This window comes from Pipra filicauda, unplaced genomic scaffold (genome assembly GCF_003945595.2).
Source record: "Pipra filicauda isolate LSUMZ 115617 unplaced genomic scaffold, ASM394559v2 scaffold5_size6683894_pilon, whole genome shotgun sequence".
Lineage (NCBI taxonomy): Eukaryota > Metazoa > Chordata > Aves > Passeriformes > Pipridae > Pipra > Pipra filicauda.
The window spans coordinates 6,283,730-6,306,647 of record NW_024104754.1 but is presented as its reverse complement, the minus strand read 5'-3'; the positions used below and the strand labels follow the sequence as shown (position 1 = coordinate 6,306,647).

Below are 22,918 nucleotides of genomic sequence, written 5' to 3'. Positions count from 1 at the left end.
TAAAACTACAACACAAACTCCTGCTTGAAAATTCCTGCAAATACCCACTAAGTCTATCCCACGTAGTCATGGGACAAGTAACAATGTACTTCCTTTACAAAGTTCCAACTGCTATTATACTCTGATCTTCCAGTTTTGAAAGAAAGATGACTCAGTGTTCAGCCACTAGACACATATAAAGGGATAAGGAATTCTAATCAGCTATCTGTCATGAATGTGTGACCACAATCTGCTCATCTTCATTAGGAAGATCCATCAAGATACCGTGATAAAAACACTAAGTGGAAAAAAGATCAAGAAGCCTACTGCAAATAGACCTCTGCATATATACTGTTACCTTTGCAGCTGGAGACTTGTGCATTACTGCTGTGAGGGCTTGAATGGTTGATACTGCCAAGGAGTCCAGGTGTCCCTGAAACACCTGAAAGTAGCAGGTACAGAAGTCATAAACAAATGTCCAAAGACGGTTGAGCTCCAAAATGTGTACTGTGCCCTCCTGCCAGGAGGGAAACCAAGAGTTTGGCAACATGCTTCAAAAATCATCTCCCCACCAGTCAAGATTTCATAACCCCACAGCCTACAACGAATTACACCACGGTAGACAACTATCCACATACTTCAAGAGGAGAGAAGCATTCACAACACACGCTGCACTTCAAATATTCTAAAGGACAAACAAGTTTTCCTCATGCGCCTAATGGACAACCTCAAGAGGGAGGGAGGAAAACAATCAGGAAATCTCTTGCAGTATGTGTGTGTGTGCTGCTGGACAATCAGGCACCTGCAGTTCATATAAAGTGTCTTCTTTTCCATCCAAGGCCCTACACACCAATGCAGCACACAAACACACAAATTATAAGAGATAAGTCACACAGGCAGAGTTAGGTGGCTACCTCACCCCTAGTCTCACTGCACTGATCAACACCTCTCTCTCCAATTTAAGCAATCCTTTGAGTTTTTTTTCTGTAATTCTTGTCTATATTGATATTTCTATGGTGGTTTTAAGAACAAAAATGTTGGAGCACTATTTTGCATCCATCCGTAAGCCTAATTAGCAACACTGTACAAACAAATGTACTGTTTTCATCATCTCTGGAATATTATATGCATCTCAGACATATTTTGAAAATCAAATGTCAAGAATTAGAAGACCACGTTAGATGTGAAGAAACATTTAGATGTGGTTAGAGCGTTGTGCTGTGTCCAAAAAAGTCAAAGCTATTAGTTAAAAATCACAATTTGTAGATTACCATCCCTTGTATTTAGCATTTCTTTACAGTTTTAATCAGAACAAATAATTCTACTATAAAATTAATACTACAATTTGCATTTGAAACTTTCCATAATATTTGGAAAAAGTAAAACAACAGGCTATTCCTACCTCCCTGATTCAGCCTGTCCATTGTTTTGTGAACATCTGTTCTTGATGACAAGCAAAGAATCAGGACACCAAACACAACCATTGAGATTCACAAACAAGGCCCCAGAATCCAAAACACCACAGTGCTGAGACAAAGAAGCAAAAAAGAAGAAAACGAGGGGAAAAAAAATCACCACCAGGTTGAGAGAATTTATTTGGATTCCATTCATGTACTTCACCTTTTCCTTAAAAGAAGCATAACTGAGGCCCAGTCTATTGCAAATATCTGCAGTTTGAAGTAGATGAATAAAACATAGATTGAATTCAATCTGTTATTCAGAAAAATCATTTTCTGAGAGACAGGAAATACTGATGTGTGCAACAACACAAGTTCAGCTTGCTGCAGAAGGCTTAAGTAGGATGGTTAAGGTGAAGCACAGGAATCAATTTTCCTGTGATTGTGGCTTGACTTTGATTGAAGCAAAATACAGTTTAGGTAGGTACCTGGTCCTCATTCATTTCTGTCAGTAATTTGTTGGTAAGGTCTTTCTCACTCTTGTCTGCGACTTTATTGTTAGCATTTAAAAACAGCTGTTAGAAACAGAGACAAGAATAATGGAAATAATTGCACATTAAACAGTTACCTGCAGCCAAACCCGTGGAGGCTGCCTTGGGTTTGTATTTCACATCCCCAAAAAAAAAAAGAAAAAAGGAAAAAAAAAAAGAAAGTGTTCTCACACTGGTGAGATGCAATCCTCCATTATTATTAGTCTTCTCTTAATTCTTAATACTGAAGATTACACTGTATTTTTTTCTAAAGAGTAATTACTTTTTTACCTCAAAAAAAAAAAAAGAAAATATATAATTGCTGAGACAAAGAAAAAGATCTATCTGGAATTTTTATTGGTCTCCAGCTTAGCATCTCTAATTTCATTTACAACATGCAAGATGACAGGAGGTTCTCAAAAATTTGCTTGTAAGAAATAAAGACAACAGTGGGGCATTAGCAAAGAAATGGATACAGATGTTTCACCACCTTCTACTTATGTTTCATCCTAGGTGAAGGCTGAAGATACCTAGACAGAATAATTTAATCTTCCAACAGCACAGTAGCAGAATTTCTGGGGTACACAGTCTTTAGATCAGGAAGAAAGGCAAAATATCTGACATCATCCTAAGAATCAGGAAGGTGGTAAATAGCTTTAAATCAAACATAAATCTATACTGCATCTTTAGCAAAGGAACTGCTCTGTTTTTAGTAGCTGGATTCCTAGTCGGCTCCTGAATTTGTAAATTTAAAGCTCACCCAAATTCATAATTGATTGCAGTCAACTTGCGTGCAAAGTTTAGCTGTAACCTAATCAGGACTTAAATTTACCTCCTTCTAAGTTTCAACCGCGCTGTTAAAAAAATCCCTGACCAAAACGTTTCAAAAGTCCCTTAAAAAAAAAAAAGGGAAACAACACTTTCTTTTAGTGTTTCTTAGTGGTAAAAAACTAAGCATTTGTCTTTCCCCATCCCACACAAACACACATTTTGTGCCATTATCTGCTAGGCAGTCTCTCTGAAGAATAACAACCTGAGAAATCAACTTCCATAAATTAGGGCAAAACAAAGGACAACACTTAAGATATTGCTTTGACTTACATAGGTGTGAAAGCACATGGTTAGAAACACAAGTCACTTTGAAAGGTACATCACAGTCAAGAGCACTTAACAGTGCAGAATAACTATAATATGCCTTAGAGGGCTCTAACGTTAACAACTAAGAATAAGAACATTAAACAGAAGCAAAAGCAGACATAAAAAAAAAATACATCGAATTTTTCATGAGTTACTTAATTTCTCTTAATATATATTGTGAAAAGGAAAAATATTACAATGTCCATATGGCTTTAATCCTTCCATTTAAAAAGCTGTTCAAAATTATTTTTTTAACCAGGTATACTGCTAGAGGTTGTTAAACTCTCTCTCTGAGAGAGTTTAATAGACAAGAAAAGATTCAGCACTGACAAACCACTTTGTTAAATGACTCTCAGAACAGAATAAGCACCTTCTGATACCTCTAAATTACAGTCCATCTCTTTGGATATCACAGGCGAAAAACAACACTCAGAATTAAGATACGGTATATTTGAAAACACAAATATACTGTAACACCTGCCCTATCTCTATCCTCTCCCTACTTCTCATCCTTGGGGGTATTTTGACCTTGAAAGGTTAAAAAAAGTGTACAATGTAGCAAACTTGAAGTACTGATACCCAATCACTCCCAGTGATATGTGAGACAGTATCACAGGAAAAAACTTTAAAAGGGCGTATCTTCTGACACATCTACAGGCAGAATAAAAATAAAAAGAGCAAGCTGCCAAAATAGAGTAGCTGTTCCTGCTTTCTTAAATTCCACCACTTATTTATGAGAGCAGGAACACAGCTGGACTCTCCATGAACAGACAAACTGTTGATGACTTCAGAAGAAACTAAAAGGGAAGTTTCTTGAAGGTTCTTACAGAGTACAAGGTTAGTACAAAAATAGGCAGAGATTCCCAAACAGAGGAGGAGAATGGAAAGGTCAAACAATGTATTTTCAGGAGAAGATAATAAAATTACAAACACTACTCAAAACAGTGCAAGTCAATTGGCATTCTGCCACTGAATATAATTACAATTAAGACATAATCCAAACACATTTATTTTTAATGTATCACTGTACTGAAATATGTTCTAATCCAAAATCTAAATGGATTAAGAAACAAATTGCATACTGTAGCTAGCATTAAATTATCTAGCATCAAAAGAGCTCAAAACAGCTCTGTCACCCACATATCACAAAAAAAGAAAAAAATATTCCAGAGAGTTATATCATATCTATGTTCTTTTACGCAAGGAAAAATAAAATCTACAAAGCAATCAGTGAAAGACATTAGTTTGCCAATTACGACCATCTGGCATTGAGACAAAAACACTAAATCCTATGTAGAAAAAGAACAATCAAAGAACATTTTTAACAGCTTGGATCTCATGTTTTATGTCAGCTACACACAGGACTCATATTTTGAAACACTTACAATGGCACACTAGCAAGATTTTTTTAATGGAAAAATATGCCTCTGAAATTAGAGTTCAGACCTCCATCTGGCAGCAGTTGTGACTTCCTAGCAAGCCAGTGACCGAATATAAAAGAAACAAACAAATGAAAAAAAAAACCCTCGCAGCATAAACCAAAACAAAAAGGCAAAGGGGATTGTTACCAGTAACTATCGTAACAGATTTTAGAGACTGAATGGGGTCTGTAAAGGTATTTTGCTCAGGACCCAAAATAACCATTCACTGCTTTAATCACAAGACAGACAAGAAACATCTCTACTTCATTAGCAATAAAAAACAGATTTTAGAGCAACTTGGATCTTTGAGATCTTTCATGGCATTAGTGGCTCTAACCCATCCAAAGTTTCACTTTCAGTGTGCAGACACTTTAAAATTGCTTCTATTTCATAAGGAAGACGAAAATATAATTAATATACTTGCAATATTACAAGACAGGTTCTGTTAAACATACTCCGATAAGGGAAAACGTACCTTGCAGTTCTGCAACAGTCGAATGAGATGCTCAAAGCAGTTACTGTTAAGGAAAATTGCCTGCAGAACAGGCCTATCTGTGCAGTCTAACATGGCTGTGATGGTATCTATAAAATTAAAACAGAACTGGCATCAAAGACAAAACACTTGCCAAATCCATCAAGCATTTTTTTCTGCACATTACATAATAAACATAGGGAAAAAAATATACAACAACCACTATGCTCTGCGTTCTTTGATCAAGAATGACATGTTTTAAGCACAGATCACTAGGCCTAGAGCTGAACATTTTGATGCTGTAAAAATTGCCACATAACCTACTATATCTGGAGAAAAATTCAGCTAATGAATATCTTTGATTGTTTTGGAGCTCTGTTTGAAGTCACTGCCAGTTTTGAACACATGAGCAGCATCACTTTTTTTTAAAGCACATGAAGACTTGCTTTACTCTGCATTCTACAGCAGCCTTATACTGTAGTATTCATCACAGCCTCAGTACTATTCTTTAGTATTTGAGGAAGTATGGAAAAACAACTACTTTTATTTCCCATTCTGAACATCAAAGTGGAAAAAACAAATCCCTGAATTCTTATCCAAAAATTTAAACCCAATTGTTTCAGACTATTACTTCTGGCCAATGTTTAGAACAATGCCATTTGAAAAGTAAACTATCACAAAACAGCCACCACATGGGTATTTAATTACAGAGCAGTCTTATTCTGCCATTACTAAAGTGCTGACGAGTGTCAGTTGTTGCCTAGCAACATTTTTCTTTTTTCATGGATACTGGCAGTCTACAAACCTTGACACTGGTTAAATGGTAGCAATATGATATCACTTCTTCTGGGGGTTTTCTTGGGGTGTTTTTGTTTGTTTCGGTTTGTTTTTTGATAGTAAATGATTAAACTAGAATATATGTAAAGCAACATCAAAGAAGAAATGTTAGAAAATTTTCAATTGCTTAGCCAAGTGAACATTTTTTGGTAGAACATTCAGTGATATTACTATCATGGCCCAATCATTACTTGCTATAGAGTTATTGTCAAGAAATATTTCAAGGAACTGGACAATTGGGTACTCACTCAGCATTTGGATCTGTAGTGCTATGAATCTGCTCTCCCACTGCCTGCATCGCCTCGCATTAGGTAAAGCGGAATGGTCTGAATTAAGCAACTTGAAATAGTTCTCCAATATTGTACTTGTCTCCACTTGACGCTGGTCAGAACTGCTGGTTAGAAGGATATGGACAACTTCTGTCAGGCACTTCAGAGTCAGCTCTGCCTTCCTGCTCACTTCCTCAGGGTTTCTGTCATCCCAGTTGTCACAGTCTGCTAAAACACGCATCAAGACTTCCATGGTGGCAGGAGATACTGCTTGAAGAGCATTCCTCTGAAACCCATCAGGTAAAAATAATAATAAATGAATTTAAAAAAAAATTAAACCTCTTCAAACCAGCAGTGTCTACCCAAATTATCTGAATCATGAAACATTCATTATTATGTCTATTAATGCCCTGTAGTTTTTAAATGAACGTGAAACATTCTAATTGGATTATGTTGATGGCTACAGATGAAATGCATCCCAACTTGTTCACTTAAATAGGCTTTCTCTTTCAAAGAGAATGCTTATATGGAAAAGGAAATATAATTTAAAACATGTTACAAAATTCATATAAAGTAGCCTCAATAAACTGCTAATTCTAGGTAAACTTTAAATTGAATTTTCATTTCAGATAAAGAGATTCATGATACTTTAGAATTAGCAATAAGAACATAATAATTAGCGAATATTTGTCTGGGCCCTTAGTGCACTCTTCTCACCTTTCTTCCTGGAGGCCTGACTGCGTAGGCTCAGGGGCACCTTAAATCTAGGACAGGAGCCCAGGCTTGTAGAGACCTTTGAGAAGCCCTGTCAGGGACTTCTTGCCCTCTCTAAGGAACTGCATTCAAGCTTTGGCTCTCAACCTTTTACCTGCCTGAGCTACACTGCAGCCATGTCCGTGCCTGGCCATGTACTGTTGAATCTGACCCAGAGACTTGACTGCCCAGCTTGACCTTAGACTGCCTCATGACTTTGGACGGGGCTGGCAACCACTGGCCTCTTGACTGACTCCAGTTACCATCACTAGACTAAATCCTTACTTTGACATGCTGACCAGACTTCCTGGCTTGATATTAGATTTCATCACTACAGACTTGTCTAGTGGTCTGGGCTGGCTGACCCTGGTTACAACCACCAGACCTTGTTCAGGTATAGTGAGACTGCGCCTTTTGCCAGTTAGGCCAACTGCCTCTGCCTGTCTGGCCTTCCTGCTCAGTCTCAGCTTGCCTTCCCTAATGGAGCAGTGCCTGGCTTTGTGGCTCCCTGATAACATTTAAAACACTCTTTCTTCAGGATCATAAGTAGTAACATCTGCTTGTGACCAGAGTACGCAGGATATTACAGAAGTCAACTGAGAAAGTGGATGTGGCTTTGATGATGATGAATACTCTCTTTTCTTCATATTCTTTCAAAGATTTTAAATCGCTTCCAAGGTATAAGGGCCCCATGCCTCTTACTGAAACAGTTTACTTTCAACCTTGGAAGTAAGAGAGATCAACTTCGTGTGTTGCTACAAAACTTTCATCTTCGCAGGTGGAAATTCCTAATCTAGTTACCCACTTTAAATACTACAGTAAGTTCATATGAACGTGTAGTTATTATAAAAGGCAAACTTCTACTGTTATTTGAAAGCAAGACTCAGCTTTTAGCATTTAGCTATTATTGCACAGAATGATCCCAAAATTCATAAGGTAGAAACAATTCATAGTCAACAGTAAATTCTTCTTATTTATGGGTTATGGGGTGTTTAAAAGCCTTAAGCAAGGAACAGACGTTTGGAGGCTTCAGCAGCTGAAAAGGGTTTAGAACATCCTTACCTGACCACCAGCCACAATAGCTCCAAAGAGATGCAGCAGGCAACATTTCAGGCTTTCCTTGAGATGTTCACTTTCTTGAAAGCATTCTGATTGGAGTAAATTAAAAGAAGAAGAATTTCTTACTCTGGTCACATAAATTTTACCAAAATTTTCCTCTCAAAAAAACCCACCAACAAATGAAATCAAAAAAACCCTGCCTATATTCTCTGTCATCATACAAATTAAAAAAAAAAATAAAATCAACTACATAATCTCCACTTTCTTTTATGTAAGTTAGACACAAACACATCAATTCCAGCATTATCAAAGTAACATAACATGACCACATTTATCAGGAATTCTCAGGGCCAGACCTTCAGCTTGCATAAAACATTCAATGAAGGCTGACAGAACTATAGACACAACAGCCGTTGGTCTTGATTTATAATGTAAAATAAGCTCATCTTGTCCTTACTAATGGGAAATAGAAAGATGTGTTAACACACAACCAGTTATCAAGCATGACAAAGGTGAGAGCAATTTTGGCATGGAAAGTCTGATGCCATATACAGTGCAGGCAGCTCAAAAAAAAACAGTCCCTGAGTTTGCTCCCTTAAAGTCAAACTTCCCAGCAAATCCCATGCAGGTCTGTAACCTTTCTAGCAGTAATGTCTTTACAGGCAGTTATCCTGCATCTCTTCTCATGCCATATCTGATATAAATTAGTTACAATCAGCCTCAGGAACTCTTCTTAGCAATATATATAACCTGGATATTTTTGAAAAAGCAATAAAACTACACTCAAAGTAGCTGTAACAAACTACAATGGATTATTTTTTGGAATTAACTATTGTAAAACTTCCAATAACTTTGTAAAATAAAACTGATAATTACCTGGGTTTGTAAAAACTGAGATTTTAAAGAAACATTATAAACTGAAAATGAGATTTTTATATGCATTAAAATAATAATATGACTTTTAAGACAAGTACTAGTTATTGGCAAGTAAGATTTCTGACTACATACTGAAGGTATAAGCCTGTTTTAAAAGAAAATTGCAGAGCTAGTTTTTAAATCTGTTCTTCAAACTAAACAAAGCTTAGACGATCACATTGTTAGGGTGTTAGTACCACCACTCCCTTAACTTATAGCCTCTGAATCTTTTGGAGAACCTCAGACAAATATAAAAGAGCAGTACCTAGCAGACTGTGAATAAATCATTAGGCTGGGTAGACGAAAAACCTTCAAATTAGTCCTGTCATGGCAGAATGTCTAAAGCACATGCTCGGCAAATTCTGTCTTTTCTGTCAGTTGGCCAACAAGCAGATGAGCATTTGTCTGCTAATCAGCACAACTTTAGCTCAGTCACATTCTATAATATTTAAGAGATTTAGGAGGAACCACAGTGCACTGTACCGAATGGAGAGAACCTGCAGATGACACTCCTCAGTAGCAGTCTTTAGAGTGGGTTTCCAGTGCTCTCGCACATAGATAATGGCATTTTAGTGCCATCAGCAATTTGGTCTTTTTGGCAACTATCCTATTTTATGCACACAGTGATTGAATCTCAAGGAACAGGAGCTGTGACTCAAACCTGGAAAAATCAAATTCATAAACGCTACCACTCTAGGAATAGAATCTCCCTTTTTTATTTTCAATTAAAAACAGATAGCTGCAAAAAGGGCTGATTTCACTCCTTCACTTCCCATCTCTCAATATTGTTCCTGCTGCTTCAATTCTGTTGGCACTATCACTTCAGTATGCTAAACCAGCAAACTAGCTCGGCATCCCACCTTCCTGAGATTTAAGTACAGAATATGGACATGTAAGTCCTTCTTTTCCACACAAACAATCTATAATGGTAAGAACACATGAATCCCAAAGCAGCCATCATGATATTTAATGACTTAACCAGAGAGAAAACAGAGGAGTTTCCCAAACTGAAGCCCAAGGAGCATTTGCTAGTTGAATGGCACAGAGCTCCATTCTTTCTGGCTGTTAAATCATATTAAAGAGACAAAAATGCAGGAACACTTTTCTAAGATTGTTTTTCCATAAGAGTTATCAGCACAGTTGCTACAGGAACCTTATGTGCGCTATTATTTTCACTAATAAACGGAAAAGTTGGCAATTCACAGAACCAACCCTATTAAACCATGTTGGGCACTGAAATAAAGTCTGGGAAAAAAAAGAAAAAGGCTTTCAAAGATGAGAGGGGGAATGGCAAGATAGTGACACTGAGCAAAAAAAAAGCAAACAAAGTAACCCACTTCACTCAGCCTCAGAAAGTGAGGGGCTTTTACACTGTCAGGTATTCTTTGGAGAAAGTTACTTAGGATCACTAAGTTCAGTCCTCTAAAGATGACTATTTTAAAGAGGCTGTTAGTGATACTTACGGTAAAAGAAAGGGACAAACTCGACAGTGAGGGAAGCTGGTTTATACTTCTGTCTGCTCCTTTCAACTGTACTAAGGAAATGTCTGCAATTACATTAAAAAACATACACCAAAGAAATTAGATATGATACTTTGTTTATGACATACTTTTTAATTTATTACTCATAATAGTAAATTATAATAGGATTTATAGTAGAAAACTGCCAAAAATCGGGAGTTATCTTTTGCCTACAGGATAACAAAGCATAGTGAAGTAGTATTTCACCCTGAAAACATGAATCACAGCTAATTCTGTATTCACTGTTCTGTTTCACCTAGAAATGGCTTAATATTTTACAAAATGGTTTGGGTTTTTTTAAAAAATAAAGAAGCCAGCAATCTCTTATTTATTCCATGCTTATTCCATGCTTATTGTAACTAAGCCATCAGCTAGACTGCAAAATGTTTTAACCATGCAATTTGAAATGGGCACAAAACATTATTATGGATTCCCTAGGTGAGAGGGAATCATCAAATTAAAGGGTTATAATTCTATTGATACATTTATAAACTTATTTTCAAAGATGCAACATATCTATACTATGAGCTTCAATAACTTCTTTTGCCCTAATTCAATCAGGTCTGCACACTACTTTCCTCTTGGTTTCTTTGTTCCACCCATTTAGAAAAATGGGCCAGTTGTTAAAAGGAGAAAGCAACAACAGGACCTTTGTGATGGTCTGTTACAACCAAACACCACTCAGTATACCCTCAAATTTAATTTTCTTTTAACTTTTAACTTCTAGACTGCCAGTGAATATATTATAATTTTAAAAAGTTATTTAAACCCTATCCAATTTCAGAAAGCATAACACTTCTCTGTGGTGTGATTCTATTGATTCATGGTTAAAGTTATAAACCACAGTGTTTACAATCCTGTCCTAGTCCAAGCATACCCTGCAATTCGTTGCCTCCAGTTTCGATATGGATCGTAGAGACTTTCACAAAAAGCCAATGCATGTCTCACAAATTCTTCTATGGGGGTCTGATCTGCCACTTCTTTTTCTTTAGTTTTGCTTTTTAACTGAAAAAAAAGAGAGCTGCAGTCAGAAAATTTCTAGACATTGAAAATTAATCTCAATCACCTCCAGAGCAGTTCAGACCCACAAACTGTTCTCCACAGAACACTATTGTTGAAAAAGTAGATCAGATAAGCAGGAACAGGAAGTATCAGAGGGCAAAAATAACTGATGGGAATTGTTAACCACGTACCTGTTGAATGTATAACGTAGTCATGGTGATAACATGGTTAATGTATGAGCACATCCCAATCTCCTCCACATTAGCCAAATTCCTATGAATACAACATAAAAGCCACAGAATTGTACACAGTGTACTATTTGAAGCTAGTTCAAACAATGTTTGATTATAGACAGAATGCTAAAACATACAAAAGTATACTAGCATTTAAAAAATACTCTCCAAAAGACTGCATGTACTTAAGTGTTTACTTCTGTCACAGTAACAAAGCTCACAAGTTTTCATCTAACAGGAAGAAAGGCTCAAGTCACTCTGCTGTAGGCCAATTCTTTTTGGAATTTGGGGTTTCAGAGGTTAAGCAGATTCCCAGGACACTCTAAATAGAAAGCTCAGAAATGGCATCTGATAAAAGACAATAACTTCCACTTCTCCCACATTACTAGTGCATACACTTTCTAAAACTTTAGCAAACATATACCTAGAAACATTTATTCACTTTAAATTCTCCCGAGGAAAACAAACACCTAATAAATTATTTTAGAACATAAATAAAGCAACAACAAAGAATTTCTCAGTCTTGAGGACAAGTCACAAAGATCAGATACCAAAGTGATGTTGTAAGGAGAACTATTCAGCAAGTAAGGCTGACAATAGTTTAATTCAAAAACACATTATCACCAGGTACTCAGCTTATACTTAAAATCCCAGGATACTCAAACACTGCCATACACAGCTCTCTGTATGTTTCAGAGGTAAGGAGAACTAAAGGACTCAAAAATGCTGCCTCAAATACTTCTGAGAAAAGGGGGTTCCCTATTATATTTTATTCCCTTCCTCTCTCAATGCACTTCACAATAGAAGACGGAAGAAATAGTGAGGAATAGATCTGTAAAAGCAGTTTATTCATTGCTTCAGTGCAGAAGTTTCAGAAGGAAATCAGCTGCATTAATAGTGTAATAGAAGTTTCATAAGCTGTTTCTGGAATGCTAAGCATGTTAAAAATGTGAAACAGTTCTTCCTGTACAATTCTCTCAACTTATTTCATATCTCACACTTGTTAGAGTGTATTTTTTCTTTTAAAAGTATTTATTATACCAATACCTCATATCTTGAATTCCCATAGATTTATCTTCTGTAATTACAGAGAATCTAGCACCTAAAGGCCTTCTATTCCCTTTCTCATAGCAAATATTATTGCTAAGATTATTGCATTGTATCCTTCTCTCTTTTATTCCCTCTTCCTTTAATTTGAAGATTGTGAGAAGTGGTATTTCTCTGTTTCTACTGGAAGACATCAAATCACATTGTATGTGTCATTAGAATCTATATTTATAGGCTGTGTCAAGATTTCTTAAACAAAACAATAGCATTGCTGAGGTAACAATCAGAACAAATACCTGCAAAGGATGATAAAGAATTTCACAAGTAGAAGTGACAGAGCCTGCTGCTGCTCTTCTAGGCCATCTGACATTTTCTGGACACACTGTAGCAGCTGGAGCCTGAGGACCTGAAGAATGTTATCAGGAAGCAGTGATATTCCTGGTGGAATGTCATCCACTCTAATGAGAAAACACAGACACAAAATTGTTAATACAAATGACACAGTAGGAATCAATTTTCACGTACTCATGTAGTGTTCCAGCAAAGTTCCACAGGAAAGGGCACCAAACTGACAGTCCACAAACAGTTTCTAATGAACCACAAGAAAATGTCTGGTGGCAATACACCAGCTTGAGCTTCCTTTACCCCAGCAATGAACTGCATTTAAAAAAGTGTTGAATTCCATAAGTGGATTCCTAAATGCTCCTCCATGCAATGAGCTGCCTTAATTGCCACGAAGAAATTGCATGATCTTCAGCAGGTAAACAGGTAGCCTGGGAAATCCCTAAGTATGGAAAAGGATAGCCACAATGGAATGCAACAACATAACACATTTGGGGGAAGATTTTCACCTGTCTACTGAAGACTAAAAGTGTCCAAATAAATGAGGTGTCAATTATTACATAGTTATTGAAGCCCAGTTAGTATTCACCCACAGTGAACCTCACGTCTTTCTTACATAACTTTCAAAAAGCTGTACAAAATTATCTTGCCTATTGTTTTTTGGCTGAACTAAACCATTTTTAGAAATACATCAGTGAGAACCAAAACATGAAGAAAAGAATGGGGAAAAAACCCCATGAATACACCAACAATCCAGGAACAACCATACGGAAACGCATTTTTGCAACAGTATAGAAACATACGGATCTGTTAGAACATTCTTTGGGATGAAGACTGTTTATCTGCTGTAGTACATGCAAAAAAGAGTTAGCTTTTGGCAGCAGCTTCTGACACATCTTCTATGAACTCTACACAAGAAAAGTAAGACAAAAGCAAGAGCTTTACAGCTTACAAAAGCCTTCAACATGGGCAAAGCCAGGGGAAACATAACCACAAAAATTCATCTAGCACAAAAACTCACTAATATGATAGTTGCATACACAGATCTGTGCAAGAAAAAGCATCAAAAAGTGTGGAGAAATGCAGTGACTGACACTATACACTGTGATAGCTATTATTTGAGGCAAATGGGGTACAATACATTGTTCAGCTTCTAATATCAAAAAGGCAGCCTACATAGAAGGGAAAAATGGAGACCTAATTTAGTAAAACATCTAGACAGGTGTAAGTGACAGCAAGCTCTTCTATCCTAGAAAACAAGTGTTACCTGTACCTATACAGAGGACCACATACTGTTCATTTCCTTGCCACTTCACATAGTTGTGCAATATGCTTTTCAGATCCTGGGATTCAGAACCTCAAGGGAGTCAAAAATTGTGGCACAAATTTTATAGTGCCTATAGGCTCTAAACTGATAGAGACACTAACCACAAAACTGATTTCAGATTTTGATTACGTCCTCTCAGTATTAGGAAGGCCATAGTTTTTGACAGCTGAAATCATATATCCCAAAGTTATTTCCCTAAAATGGCCAACAAGTCTTTTTCAGTAAGATCATAAAATGCTTTACAAGATAGCAAACAGCATACCCTTCATGCCTCATATCCCAAAGAATGTTTTCTCTGCAGTAGCTGCCTGTCTGTGCTATTGCACAACCCATGAGAATTTAGTGCCTCATGTGAGATCAGCATAAGAAATCCTAATTGAGATTACTCAAATTGAATACTATAGAGTATGTTAAATAAATAGTAATAATCAAACTTTTTTTTCACCCCAGAGCAAATTACTACTATACCTCCAGGAAAATCTAAAAGTTACATTTGTTGACATGTAGTACCAATTCTCCCCAACAAGACTGGCTGTTTAAACTAAGTATTCCAAAAAAAAAAAGAAAGAAAAAAAAGAAATTTCGAAGATCATATCTTAACTGACATTCTTATTTGACTGCTGGTACCCTGCCTCAAAAAAAGAGAAAGAACTTTACACATTTGGGTTCTTTCTATTTACAATTTCCTTCCTTACATTAACAGGGTTATGCAGCAATACAAACTGCTATCTCAGGTGTCTGAAAGGAAGTTAAATTATCCCTAAATTGTATGCACCTATTACACCTCTAACTCACACACTGGGACCACTCCCTCACCAGCAGTAAGCACTTGGGAAAAAAGTGCTGTAGAAAATCAGTCTTTACTTTTCAACAATCAGGAAACCACGTAATCAGCATTCCTATCATGATTCCTGCATCATTTTTATGAAGTCTGTAAGTTAACAAAATATGGTTTCTATAGTATTTTGCATGAGCTTCCTGTAAGCTCCTTTGCTCAAGATCATGTAAACCAAAAGCAGAAAAAGAATATGACAACACTCTGGATGCCTTTGCTATTTCTAAAAGTATTAAACCAAGTGACAATTCCTCTTTTTCAATGAGGAGAAAAAAATCTTCCCACCAGCTGGTAAAGGGTTTATCCTTTACATGATAAATACGTATGACATGAATACGTGTTTTTAGGGAAAGAACAGACAGTGCACTGGTCTTTTGTGCTCAATGCTCAAAGTTGTCAGCATAGCTATATTCACCTTCTCAGCAAAATCATTAATAACACTATCAAGGAGCCATTTCACTTAAAAATATAGATAAAAGATACAGGTAGACCTGTAGCTGTATAAGCCTATAAGCTGCATAATTGTATAAGCTCTACTTATACAGGCAAATGATACCACTGGATACACTCATCCATTATATTTAGAGGTTTTCTAATTCTGCTCTGCATAGCATCTTTCAGATTTCCAAAGCAGATCTTTGGGAATTATATATTCTAATGTATAGAAGAAATACTTTTATGAGTTATATCAGCAAGTAACAGTGTCAATTAAGAGTCCTTCTTTCAGGAAAAAAAATCCTAAAACCAAACCTCTAATAGAATCTTTACATTTTTGAAGTGGTATTTTCATAGATGCTAAAAAACCCTTCATGTTTTAAATTGACACAAAACTTTATGCCTGTCATCCAAAAGGTTAGTTTTGTCCAGCAATCTGTACAAGCTTTCTTCTCTCCACACAGTTTCTCATTATTTCCTGGCATTAGCCCTTCAGTACACAAAGTCTTGCAGGCATGTAGCTGTAAAACATACCAAGATTTATAGAAGGAAAAAAAAAAAAAAGGAAAGGAGAAAAAGTATTGGTTCAGTCACTTTCTCATTTTAGCTGGCATCATATATTTTTTCAAGACCAAAAGACAGAATTAGTTGTCTAATAAGCAATCAAGTTAAAAAAAAAAAAAAAAAAAAAAGAGTCCACAGGGTCTGATAGCCCCACAAGTCACTGGAAATCAGCATTTGGTGGTTTCACACTGACCTACTTTTCTTTTTAATGGGCCCAGTATTATCAATTTCACAATGTGAATGCCTGCAATACAAACTGACAAACCTCAGAAAGATGCCATTTTCCACATGCCTAATTATATCACAAATGTAAATAGGGCAGAAACTGTAATTATTTGTTCATTCTAATATCTGCTCTCAGTGTATTATTTTTAATCCAGCCATAAAAGCACAGGAATGATTTGCCTTCACCACTATGTTGTTTTGATGCTTTTCCATTACATCTGTTCCACAAATGAGTCTAAATCCACATGGTTCTATTCTTTCAGACTAAATCACTAATCCTGTCATTAACCTCAGAAAAATACATTATTTTTACACTCACTAAGTCATCATTTATCACAATGAAGGTGCTACTATTGTTCTCAACAACTAAGCTTCATGTTTGTTATGCTGCTGAAAAAACCCAACCCAAGACCCGTGAACACATAAACTAAAAACCACTTAAACTACAAAGAAACTGAAAAGCACCCATAGTCGAAGTACCAAGACATTCTTCTCTTCCCCCTTCATATTTTAATATTAAAAAGCATAAAGATAACCTGTGTTAAAGGATAAACTCTTTTCCTCAACTAAACACTCTAAGATGCATTTTTGACACTGCAAAGAAAACATATCTTTTGAAAGAGCACACAATTAATTTGAAGGTCTTGCTTATTGGTAATTGCATTACATATTTTGTATTCATATAGGCATGATGAGGAAAATTTTAATACAAAGGGCTGAGAAGCCCAAGTTTTATCCGCCAAGATCCAGTTGCAGCATTCTTCATTTCCTTGTAACAGTAGAAGCTATCACTTACACTTCAAACAGGATCTGATCCAAAGCCCATTAAAGAATTTCCATTGATTTCAACAGGGCTTGGACTGCAGCCATCATGCAGGGAGCACCATTCTTTGCTTTCAAACATCAGTAGTGGTATCAGCTATAATACTGACACCAGTGCTCATGAATTCTGATTCCCATAACCTTTGTTTTTTCTTTAAACCCCTAGTTCATCCAAGCATCTCAAAAGCAAGAGAAAACATCCAGTGCTTAAGTTTCTATTCCTCATTTGCAAAGTTAGACATGAAAACACAATCATGATAACACAGCATACAAATTTAAAATATTAAATATAAAACTCTGAAATTAGACTTCAATAGCATCTCATGATTATATGTGAGAACTTTTGGTCAGCAACATGAGTGAAGTCAGCAATACTCTTACCCTAAACTGAAGTCTTCATGGATGCAAAGAAATCACTTTAAAGTCTATAACTGGTGCATATTTTAAAAGGTTTCCAGCTAAGATAAGCAAATCTTTCATTAAGCATTTAATCTCATCGTTAATCTTAAAGCAAACCCTGAAATAAAATTACAAAACTCTTTACTTACATCTTGATTCTCTTCAGTCACTGATGATGCAGATAACAAGCACTAATACTATTTCATATGCAACATTTAATGAATGCTTATTCAAAAAAATGAACCAGGAATAATGATTATATTTCTACAAACAAGAACACGGCATACTCATGCCAGCTCCCAAGACAATGCAAATACCAGTATTTGCCTAGTTTCATCATTCCTAACCCAACTTGACCTTCAGATGAATGGTAGTGCCACCTGACAACTAAAAATCTTTCTTTTCTTTAAAGGCAGTATTGCCCCTGAACAAGACTGGGCTCTCAGCCAGGTCTGTTTCAGATACCAAGGACAGATGAACATGTAATTCTACATACCTAGTTGGCAGCTTCTCAAAGTCCACATCCAGAAACTGTTCATAGCTAGAAACAAAACTATCCAACCAGAGCTTCAGGTAGTCTGGATCTTTCTGTAAGGAAGAAGAGAACATTAGGCAATATTGCACTCAAGGTCATCCATCAACAACTCAGTAGTACTACCTGGAATGAAGAGCTTGTATTTAATGCATTTCAACTGGGAGAAAGGAAGGAATACACATTTTGTAGAACTAAAATAAAAAATGACCACCTGTATCCTTTGAAATTTTCAGCCACATGGTGCTGATCTGACATTCTTGCTCTATTAAATAGTTTATGTGTCTCCTCTTCCTGGTACCAGGGTCAACCAAAGCATTTTAGCTTCTCCCCTCACCAACAATCTTCACTTGCTCTCCAAAGTAATCCATACCAGCTTTACAAACTCACTACTATGTGTTCTAGTCTTGATACCGTAGATATTAGTAGACAACTCTCCTTATGGCTCATAAAATTAAATAAGAACTTGAACAGCAATCTTAATCAAGAAATAAATTGTTTTTCGCTTCATTCATAGGTCAATATGGCAGCTAGCAGCAGATTAGAGACAGATGGTGTTCGAAAAGACAATGCAGAACCGGTGACTTGTATACCAGATATCTATAAAACAGATCGTTTAAATTTAAATTCCTTTCTAGTTGTTCCTAGTAGAGCACATAGACTCTGGGACCAGCAGTCCCTGGCACAGTTTCCAGCCCTAAGGAGGGAGGACAGATAGACCACAACAAACCATACAGGAAAATTCTGTCAATATGCATTTGAGGTAGACTCCCTTTAAAAGTCAAGCTGCTTAATTTTCAAAAATAAGCTGCCAGACCGTAGCTAACATATTCCTCCACAAGGACTGTACATGCATGCAGGCCCACATTCTATATCACAAATCATTTTCAGAAAAGCTTTAAAGTATTTGCCAAAAGTATTGATGATTATTTGTAAATCTACTCCATAATTAATAAAATTTTGCAAGAGTTGAAAACCTTTTTATCCATCCTTCTCTTTTCCCTTTTCTGTATCATCTCCCTTTTGCTTATTACCTTTATATTACCACAGATGTTCTCAAATAACAGATTATTTCCCTGCAGAGTTAAGACCAAAGAGTGAATAACTCTCAGACACACAATATTTCGGGGCAATGTCAATGCAAAAGAAAGACTCAGCAAGAAAGAGTGACACAGAGTCCTGTCTGCAAAATAACTGAAAGAACCCTCTAGTGGAATTAAAACAAAACAAATAATAATTAAAAAAAACAAAACAAAACAAAACAAAACAAAAAAAAACTAAAGCAAAACAGAAAACAAAACAACCTCAGAATAAAATAAACATGCAAATCCAGAATCTGAAAGCTTTTCTCAGAGCACCTTTCCACAGCAAGTACAGGAGTTATAAAGCATGGGAACCCCCTTCCCACTCTAGACTTTACCCTTCTCTGTGCCCCAAAAGACCACCATAACTCAAACAAGAAGTGGCAGAAACACCCAGACACAATTTACTTCAGAATCGTTATTAATGTCTATGAAATATGTTCGGATATTGTGACAACAGGTGCCAAATAAAACCCTCAGCTAGATACAGCTCGTTTGATTATTTGCTTCCACTGCCTTTACCGCATTTTCTTGTTCATTTCTCCTAATTGTCTTATTTCCCCTTCTTCACTTAATTCCTAACCTCTCCTTCCTTCATAATCTTTCTTCTCCTCATCTCTGCTTTTATTCACATTTCAATGATTTAAGTAATCACTCCCTTTCTTTTTCTGCTAAAAATTTGTCAAAAAAGCCTTATGTCCTGGAAGTGTAATGTAGCCTTGTTCTCATGTTTAAAATGCACTGAACCACCAAATGGTTAAGCTATCTTAAACACACCTATTAATTGTCCTCAACGTGAAATTGCAAAACACAGAATGAAGGAAGCTGCTGGGGTAAAGAATAATTTCAAGGTTTCCAAGATACTGCATTAAGATACAGAGGATGTCAGATTATCACAAGCAGGTGACCACAGAATACATATCTCTGAGGTTCAGAGATCAAACACAGCAAGAAAGCTGTGAAATACAAGCCACAGGAAAGCTATTTCACAGGACCATAAAGACAAGGAAAACCAGGATACAATTTTAGTAATTACAATATAGCTCAGGCTACAAAGGACAAGGCAATAGCAATCATGGGGAAGTAACAAACAGAAACATTGCCATGTGTTTGTAGCCGTGCCTCTAATGCTAATACCCATGTCTGTGCAAAAACTCAACTTATTTGACTTTCTTCCTATGGAATGAGTAGCTTTGGTTTTGCTTGGCATGAGCAACTTCTTGAAATACAACATGAAATACTAAATCGATTCTATTCATATTCCCACATTAAAATTGTTTGTTGACACAGCTGAGGCTCATTGCTAATTGCTGACGGTAAACTTGTGTAAGAAAACTTTGTTTTTCTTGGTCAGGTACCATGAAGGAAGATGTGCAAATAACATCATTATCTGACTTAAAATTGCTTTAACAAAAAGTTAAGGATGAGAAAAGGGAAAGGGTAGGGCAAACCACAAAATTAGATTCAATGCCTGCTTGCTCCTTTTTACTGGTACAGCCTAAATCACAGAATATGCCAAGTTGGAAGGGACCCACAAGGGTCATGAGTCCAAATTGGTTTCAAGCTTCCTTATCTATAAACTACAATGCCTTTGCAAGGCTATCAGTGCAGACTAGGAATAGGAGAACATTGGCAGGAAAAACATGCAAGAAAAAGCAATTACACAGATGACAAAAGTAAGCGTCACACGTTATAAAAAGGTCCAAAGTTTTTGCCTATCTGTAGTGGACATATTGCTTAATTCACTTTGCCACTAACAGTCCTCCCAGTTCTGGTAAAAATCAAGAGCTGCTGCACTGTTTGATCATTCCCTGCAGGCACTATTTAAGCCAACTCCCATCTACTTCAATCCCCTACCAGCCAATTAATTATGCAATATTCCAAGTTATTAAAATAATCAGTTTTGATATCAAAATACCAGGTAACACTACTGGCCTATGTCGGTAGAAAACAGCTTAGGCAATAGTTGGCTCTCTGAGTCAAATCTAGAGATTTCCATCCAAGCAATAGCACTAACTCAACATCACTTGGAGAGAAAATTTTTTAAAAATCACAAAGGCAATAAAGTAAACAGTATAACTTAGCAACATAAGAAACACCAAGAAATAAGTGTCCATTATAAGCCAGCTAATAGAAGCATGCCACCTTTCCAGAAACGAAGAAAAATGAAGACTTATGATCGAGGAGTACATCATTCCAGGAAAAAGTGACCCAATATTTAAAAGTTTGGCTACAATTAAGATACGTGATTTGAAAAATGTTAGAAAACAGCTTTCAAACTTTTAATCTGGCCCAAATTTTCCTTTTTCTTTATTAGCAGCAATCAGCTAAGATCCCATACACCAGTCACCTGTTGAAAGCTGCAAGAAAGCTAAATTTTACTAAAGCAGATTTAAGAAAGAAAACTGAAAATGGCAAATGTTATCCTTGGCAAAGTACACAAAAATGTCCAATCCTAAAACACTGCTAAATACATACAACCTTTCCTAAGACCTGCTTATGTGCGTCAAATGCATCTTATATTTTCCCAAACCAGAAGTATGGTGGCTTAGGAGAAAAACAGTCATTTTACAGTGGTTTAAAATTCTAATTTTGTAATAAAACCAAACAGTAATAGCGTGTATCAGCTGTTGCCTTGCACCATGATTCTATGTAAAATGCAATTATCCTATCCAGCATCTTTAGGTTGAACTGAATTATTTTTGAGGTCAGCTGCTGCCATTTAATCTGGAGTTTAAATTCAGTGGATTTTAGACTGTGTTCCTGTTAAGTTCTCTTTCCACCCACCTTTTCAACTATCCTTTATTTTCTCATGACAGAAGTGGTAAACCACATGAACAGCAGAACGCAAACTTACCTAACTCTAGCACGAATACCATTGTGTTCTTCAATGCCAGAACAACTTTCCAAGCCAGTACATGTTGCAATACGACAAATAGCTGTGGTATCACGTGACAGAAGACTGCACCCCATGGGTATGGCAATCCTTCAGATCTGTGCTGCTACTGAGGGTAACAAATGACTGAACTGCAACCCCAGCTCCAATGGATTCACTGCAAATGGTTAGCTACTCCATTATATCTCAGTCCTCCTAAGGAAGTAGTGTATCTTAGCCACACCAGAGTAAACACTCAGAATCCTTACTACCAGTAGAAGCAGCAAAACCTGTGGAGTATATTTCTTATTCCCCACTTTGATAATTACTCTTTTGTTATCATTCTGCAGACAGCTAGCTGGAGGCTGTATGTCAGACAATAGCTCTACATTGTTTTCTGTGGTGCTGGTTGAAGATGCACCACACTTCTAAAGCACAACTTACAAAGCAATGTATGTTTTGATAATACACCACAAGGCTGAACTGTGATAAACCCATTTGAGACTGGTATTCGTTCCCAGCCCCACCACACACACTCTGCAGACATGCCCTATGAGATCACCAAGAAATCAAGAAGGAAATTTTTGATCTGTACAACAGCAGTAAAAGCAGAAAGCAGCTGTGTATGGTAATAAAATACCTTTCACCCATCACAACTTTCCAACTACTAAAAGAAGATGTTTATCTCTGAAACCTTGAAGCTTTCTAAGCCACAAGCCTAAGCTTTATTTACCTGAAACTTACCTAGCTTTTGTGCAAGACAAATTTCTGTAACTTATCTGAATAATAATTCATATATAGAAACTGCATGCCTTGAAACTTCTGGAAGATAATTTCTCCATGGCTTGAAATCCAAGAAACTCAAGTTAGCCACTTCTCTTCACAGTAATAAATGGAAACAACTAGAGT

At 36.5% G+C, this 22,918-nt stretch overlaps 1 protein-coding gene across 5 annotated transcripts in view; it reads right to left on the bottom strand.

Annotated features, from left to right (window-relative positions):
- Positions 1-22,918, bottom strand: part of NBEAL1 (neurobeachin like 1) — an 85,638-nt gene that overhangs the window by 48,150 nt on the left and 14,570 nt on the right. For 3 of the 5 annotated variants that reach the window (XM_039387994.1, XM_027731476.2, XM_039387995.1), the window contains exons 3-12: positions 18,017-18,108; positions 12,868-13,029; positions 11,483-11,564; positions 11,167-11,294; positions 10,233-10,315; positions 7,858-7,943; positions 6,022-6,328; positions 4,940-5,046; positions 1,865-1,951; positions 338-421 (exon numbers count right to left, since the gene is read on the bottom strand). In XM_039387994.1, the coding sequence (XP_039243928.1) occupies positions 338-421; positions 1,865-1,951; positions 4,940-5,046; positions 6,022-6,328; positions 7,858-7,943; positions 10,233-10,315; positions 11,167-11,294; positions 11,483-11,564; positions 12,868-13,029; positions 18,017-18,108 (1,218 nt within the window). The remainder of the gene's footprint in view (positions 1-337; positions 422-1,864; positions 1,952-4,939; positions 5,047-6,021; positions 6,329-7,857; positions 7,944-10,232; positions 10,316-11,166; positions 11,295-11,482; positions 11,565-12,867; positions 13,030-18,016; positions 18,109-22,918) is intronic. The other 2 variants (XM_039387996.1, XM_027731478.2) reach the window with 1 other exon arrangement.